This window comes from Gasterosteus aculeatus, chromosome 13, assembly GCF_964276395.1.
Source record: "Gasterosteus aculeatus chromosome 13, fGasAcu3.hap1.1, whole genome shotgun sequence".
Lineage (NCBI taxonomy): Eukaryota > Metazoa > Chordata > Actinopteri > Perciformes > Gasterosteidae > Gasterosteus > Gasterosteus aculeatus.
Window position 1 is genome coordinate 4,238,544 of NC_135701.1, and position 6,800 is coordinate 4,245,343.

General features: G+C 43.9%; 1 protein-coding gene across 1 annotated transcript; it reads right to left on the minus strand.

Moving 5' to 3' along the window:
• Window positions 1-795: 795 nt before the first annotated feature.
• Window positions 796-6,796, minus strand: LOC120830246 (uncharacterized). Its single transcript, XM_040194763.2, has 2 exons — window positions 5,698-6,796; window positions 796-4,438 (listed from the first exon to the last, which is right to left on the minus strand). The coding sequence occupies exons 1-2, from the start codon at window positions 5,867-5,869 to the stop codon at window positions 1,239-1,241; spliced, it is 3,372 nt and encodes a 1,123-aa protein (XP_040050697.2). The 5' UTR covers window positions 5,870-6,796; the 3' UTR covers window positions 796-1,238.
• Window positions 6,797-6,800: the final 4 nt, after the last annotated feature.

Here is a 6,800-nt window from a genome sequence, read left to right on the forward strand (position 1 = left end):
TGCCTGCGCCCACCTGTTCCAAATCAGCAATCAACACACCTGCTCCTGATCAGCTTCTACAAGGCTACTTAAGTCGAGAGCTGACATCCAGTCCCTGCCAGATCGTTAGCCACATTTCTACGTTCACCCTGGATTTCCCTTTGCTCCTGCCTTGCAACCGGCACCTTCCACCACATCGCTTCGTCAAGCCTCCATCACCTGTACTCACCTGTCTACATGTCTGGAATACCATCTCAGAAACATCTGTGTGTTCAATAATTACTCACCGTTGTCACCACCAACGTTGCTTAATATGCGTTTGGGTTCAAATCCAAGAGACCTTTAGCTCAGACAGCGCCTCAAACTCAAGGCCTGAACCCCCCCCCCCCCCCCCGCAGCAGGAGCTCACCCTTCTGCCAACTCCTTGACGCTCTTTTACCAATAAGACTGAAGTGATATAGAAAAAAAGGATGTCTTATGTAATCTCTTAATGTCAGTATATATCTATATATAGATGTATATCTTTATATATATATATATATAGATGTTTATATATATATATATCCATATATATATATATCTATATATCTATATATATATCCATCCATATATATATATATATCTATATATATATATATATATGGATATATATATATATATATATATATGGATATATATATATATATATATATGGATATATATATATATGGATATATATATATCCATATATATATATATATATCCATATATATATATATATATATCCATATATATATATATATATATATATATATATCCATATATCCATATATACATATACAGTCTTCATTTTGAGGATATTAAAGAAGAAAATGTATTTAGTAGCAGCTGCCAGGGATGAGACACAGAGACAGACTAATCAAAAAACCCTCAGTCTAGGACGACGACTAAAATAATCTACATTTTATTTTAAAAAGGTGCTCCATCTACAAGTTGAATTCTAATTCGGTAGAAATATGATACAACTCAAACTGGCATGAGCAACTTCCATCAGAACAGGGTTTCCACTACCATTAGACCCCATTCCCCTCCCTAAAAAAGTCTAATTATAAATATATAAAAGAAATGTATAAATGTTGCACAAATATGAAAGGTTGGTGGTTTGAGCCCCGGCTGCCCCATGTCAAAGTGTCCCTGAGCAAGACACCTAAACCGTACTTGCTCCCCGGGCCAAAAATGTAAAAAGCCATGGGTAAAAAATGCAAAAATGCACGTGCGTTTTAGGCAGAGGAACTTTGCGCGTCACTCGTGTGCACCTTCTTGTGTTTGTTGAGTTTGTTCCAGGTGGAGAACCGCTCCCGACAAGTCGTGCATTCGTACGGCTTCTCCCCCGTGTGTATCCTCATGTGGCCCTTGAGGTCCGACCTGTGGCCGAACGCTTTGTCGCACACGCTGCACGGGTACGGCCGCTCCCCCGTGTGCGTCCTGATGTGCCTCCTCAGGGTCGTGTGGGCGGCGAAGCGCTTCTTGCACACGTTGCACTTGAAGGGTTTCTCCCCCGTGTGAACCCGCCGGTGATTCTTGAAGGCCGACGAGTCGGCAAACTCCTTCCCGCAGTCGACGCAGGTGTAGGGCTTCTCCCCCGTGTGAATCCTCGCGTGCTTCTTCATGTTCGCGCACGAGCTGAAGGTCTTGTCGCAGGTGTCGCACCTGAAGGGCTTTTCCCCCGTGTGCACCCGAAGGTGCAGCTCCAGGTTGTACTGCCGGTTGAACCCGTGCCCGCACTCCTTGCACTCGAAAGGCTTCACGGCGGCGTGAACCAGCATGTGTTTGTTCAAGTCCCAGCTCTCCCTGAACATTTTCCCACAGGTGTCGCACTTGAAAGTCTTCTCCACGGTGTGGGACTTCATGTGGAACTTGTAGTTTTTGAAATTCGTCATCACTTTGCCGCACCTGTCACACTTGTAGGGGTTGTCATCGTGTTCGATGGCGTCCGTCCTGTTGGCCGTTGGGTTGGTGCTTACACTTGATGGTGTGCTCTCACCCTTACGTTTCTCCCTTTGGGCTTGCCTTGAACTTCTGGTTGACGCTGCAGTGGTTGACGTTTTCCTTTCATCTGTGTGCGTCTTACTTGTCGTTGGGTCCGTACCTCCTTTGGACGTTGCGCTCCCACTCTTTCGCCTCTTATTCGGGGTTGAGTCGCTAGTGGTGGATGCCGGGGGCCCATCGTTGTGCTTCTTATTCGGCGTTGCCTGTGTACTTGTGGTCAACGTTACTTTCTCCTTGTCGTGTTTCCGTTTTGCTGTTGGGGTAATATTTTTAGCTGACGTGCTCTCGCTGTTATAAGTTATATTTACGGTTGGCTCAATACCTCCAGTAGAGGTTGGATTCACGCCTTTGGATTTTTCATATGGTGCTGGTTTAGTTCTTCCACGTGTCATCGTACCATCATTGGGTTCACTATTTGAAGTTGGATCAGTTCTTCCACTTGTTTTCTCATTGTTACATCTCTTACTTTTTGTTGGCTCACTATTTCTGCATTCATCCTCTGGAGTTAGCTTGGTGCCCCGGGCTGATGTTGTGGTATTATCGTGGGATTTCTCAGTCGACGTTACCTCAGTTCTTCTGGTTGACGTTCGCTTTCCATTGCTACATGTCTTACTTAGTATTGACTCGACACTTCCAGTTGTGGTCTGTACCACACCGTGGCTTTTGTTATTTGTTGTTGGTGCATCCTTTCCTTTTGATGCTGCGTCATCATCATCATTATATTTCTCGTTCGGTGTCGGCTTGGTGCCTCTAGCTGATGTTGCGGTCTTATCGCTAAATGTCTGCGTAGATGCTGTGCGCTCACCATTATGCGTCTTACTAGCCGTTAGCACAGTCCCTCTGGTTGATGGCATCTTCCTGTTGCTAGGATTCCCTTTTGGCGTGGTCTCAGCATCCGTGTTCGATGTTACGTTCTCCTCTTTGCGTGTCTTGCATGGTGTTTGAGAACTTGCAGTTGATGTCGCCTTGTCATTGTTAGAGTTCCTATTTGGTGTTGGCTCAAAATGTCCTGTTGAGGGCGGCCGCACATTTGGGATTCTCTTACTTGGTGTCGGCTTACTGTTTCCTGTTGGTGTCGCATTTGACTTTGTGTTCTCGTAGTCCTCTTTCCTGTGTTTCGGTCGCTCAGAACTAGTCCGTAGTGTTTGTACAACATCCGTTTTCTTATTGGATGTCGGCTCAGTGGGTTCACTAATCGGTGATTTTACGTTCTCATCTCCACTCTTGCGTGGGGTTAATTCAACGCCTGTGATTGGCCTTGTGTTTTCGTCACGTTTCTTATTTAGCGTTTGCTCAGTATTTCCACTGGCTCCTGGGTTGCCATTGTTACCGTTTTTATTTGGTGAAGGGTTGGCACATCTAGCTGATGCCATGTTCTTGCTTTTCTCAAGAGATGTTTCTGCAGTACCCATGGCTGATGTTGTGTTGTCGTCGTTGCTTTTCTTAAGAGTTGTTTCCTCTGTACTTGTAGCCGATGTTGTGTTGTTGTCATTGGTTATCTTATCGGTTATTTGCTCAGTACCTGCAGCAGGTGTTGTGTTCTCATTGTTGCTTTTCTTAAGAGTTGTTTCTTCAGTACTTGTAGCTGATGTTTCATTCTTGTCATCGGTGGTTTGCTCAGTACTTGTAGCTGATGTCTTGTTCTTGCTTTGCTCAAGAGATGTTTCCTCAGTACCCACAGCTGATGTTGTGTTTTCGTCGTTGCTTTTCCTAAGAGATGTTTGCTCGGTACTTGGAGCTGATGTTGCGTTCTTGTCATCGGTTGTTTGCTCGGTACTTGTAGCTGATGTCTTGTTTTCGTCGTTGCTTTTGTTCTTGCTTTGATCAAGAGATGTTTCCTCAGTACCCACAGCTGATGTTGTGTTTTCGTCGTTGCTTTTCCTAAGAGATGTTTGCTGGGTACTTGGAGCTGATGTCTTGTTCTTTTTGTTGCTTTTCTTAAGAGATGTTTCTTCTGTACCTATAGCTGACGTGGTGCTCTGATTGTTGCTTTTAGGAGTTTGCGCTGACTCACTATGTCTATTTTCCGTTGCATTTCCGTGGGTAAAAGTTATGTGATCTTGTGAGTTGTCAGAGAGGAGCTGGTGGCCAGTGCTCTGTGCTAATGCTGCAGAACACTCCTTGTCAGATGGAGATGATATTTCTTTATTTGACGTGCTGAGATGCTGATCTTTATTCGCTGCACTTTGAGTTTGTTCAGAGTCCAAAGGCTGCGCCTGGACACTTTGCTCACAAGTTGAACTCAACTTGGAGGCTTCAGTCTCCCGTTGCTGTGCAAGCTGCGGTCGTCCCTGACCAATGCACATGTCCTCATGCTCCTCTTTAATCGGCGGAGGATCTGTTGGAGCCAAACTGGTATTAGCATACTGGTCCAAGTGCTGCTGCTGAATCAGGAGAGCCTCCTCCTCCCCTCCACATATCTGTAGCAGCTCTGAAAGTAAAGAAAAAGAAATTATGACATGTTGGAAAGCCTATGCATTATACAGTTATGATTAAAAGGGTTTTACACAGCGAGTGACAAACAATACATAAATGCTCTCCATTAATTACTATTTAATACCATTTAAGTGTAGGAACAGAAGCTGTGGATCTGGCATGCACCGCTACCTTGAAATATATATATATATATCTCCACATACATAGATTCTTTAGGGTAATGCCACCTTTCGCTGCCGATTTAGTGCACCTTTTAGCCAAAGACGACAACTCAGGTTGATTTCATGAGCAACGTGAATGAATGAGATGGTGCAAGATCTTGCAAGGAGGCCTGGCATGTTTTCAGACTACGCACAAATTAATGTCGGTTTTCTAGGTAATCATCTACCGAATACTGGTGCTGGGCGAACAAACGCAACGTCGCTGTGTGTCTGTTGCATAGCAACAGACACACTACGGGGACTATTTTTTGTAGGCTACTGATGTGCGATGCACAACGTGTGGTTGTGTATTTACTTAACGTTGCTATTCATAATGTCGCAGGGAACCGTATTATAAAAGCAACACAGGTACTAGAGGCCGTACTTTATCATCAATAACGTTACAGTTTAAGGGCTTTGCGGTGTTACAGCACAGTTTTTAAACCTACTGGTTTCTCTGCGCCTGCGTGTTTGTTTACTTAACAGCAGCAGCTGTTGTTGTTGTCTCGTTTGTCGCCTGATTCGACCCGTGTGAAACAAAATATCAAAGCGTCAAACTGACAAAAACAGTTATTAACAGTTGTTAAATTATACGAGTGGGGAGGAAACCTTCTGGTTTCAGGCAGATCTGAACCAACTGGTTTCCTTGGGCGTGTCGTAGAACACAAGCAAACCTTTTCTCGGGGGCGCAGCGTTGCTGGTTTAAAAACCAGTTGGGGTGTAACACCGATACAACAACAGCCTGGAACTACATTATTGAAGATGCTTAATTAAACGGTTCTCCTGTGGACTACGTCGTATGAATTAGCGAGTAATCACTTAAGAAAGTGATTTAATGTTTCATTGTATTTTTTGTAAACACAAAACTACACACATTTGATCAACTTCGGGTCAGCGAGCTGCCGTCGCCCCAATACGAGCTAGCTGCTAACGCGCCGCCACGTACGTATCGTGCCATTAATCCCCCTCGAAACCAAATGACCCGTCACGCCATGACGATGGCACCGAAACATAAAGTGAAGAACTGGGTTCAATAGAAAGTGTTTCACCCAACCTGTCCGGTGCAACTTTATCTCTGGTGTCAAAACGGCGTTCAGGAGTCTGCGTTGACGAGCGATTTCTGCCTCGTAGTTTTCGATTTTCCTTTCGAAGGCTCCCAGAATCTCTTGAGCTGCTGCGGTCATTCTATCGCACACGAACCGTCTCATACTTTGGACCGTAGACATCGTGGAGTTCTTCTTCACACTAGTTGAGTCTAACGTTAACAGAACGTGCGTTCTTTTTTAGTTTTCTTCCGCTTGAGCCCTCCCCCGGATGTTGTAAACAAGCTCTTCTTCGGTGGTGCAGACAATGAGTGCACATCGCCCTTTCCTGCCCCGCTCTGGTGGGAAATGTCTCTACAGCCTACTCGGCTCCGGAAAGCCTAAATTCTACATCTAAAATGATGTCAATGTTGGGGACGGCTACTTCCCAACAGAAAGTACCCTATAACTTTAAATACACCATAATAACGTGTTCTTAGTAAATATCCATGTCTGAATTGTTATTGTTTTACAATAGTTTTTCTTGTTGGGGGACAGCACTTTGAACCAATACAATTATAAAATAATGGAGGATATTCAAAGCAGAAACCGAGAAAGAAGAGTCCTTAAAAATACTGTCTGTTTGGCGGTTAGGATGAGTTCTGCATCACCAGCTGTCGCTACTTTCTCTGCACAGACCGCTTGTTTTTGAGCGCTTGTTAGTTGCTGCCCACTAGAGGGCGCTCCAACAGCTTTTTATTAAACAACATATTGCAACATTGTGTTGCAAGATTAGGTAATAAAACACTATGTGGATGAAAAGAAAAAACAACCAATACCATAATTGGTAAACTAAGAAATACAACAAATAGCAAGCATTGAGTAAAATCAACCAACAAAGCAGAACTGAACAGCTACAGTGATTTGTGGTTTGAAGGTTAAAGCAGAATCAAATAGTAAGTTTATTTCAGTGGGACTGACTGGGTTTGGGGGGTGCAATAATAGTATTTATGATTTCGAGTTATTCACTTGAAAAAAATGTCCCATCCAACAATTGGTATCATTAAGACACTCAAAAATAGCAGCTGCCTTTTGGCTCTTTGTGGTTGTTTTAGTCTTATGCTTACACTTATGT

Coding starts and splice junctions, on each gene's coding strand:
- LOC120830246 (XM_040194763.2), bottom strand. CDS start 5,869: ATGTCTACGGTCCAAAGTATGAGACGGTTCGTGTGCGATAGAATGACC. Junction 4,439..5,697: donor GATAAAGTTGCACCGGACAG/GTTGGGTGAAAC, acceptor CTTTACTTTCAG/AGCTGCTACAGATATGTGGA.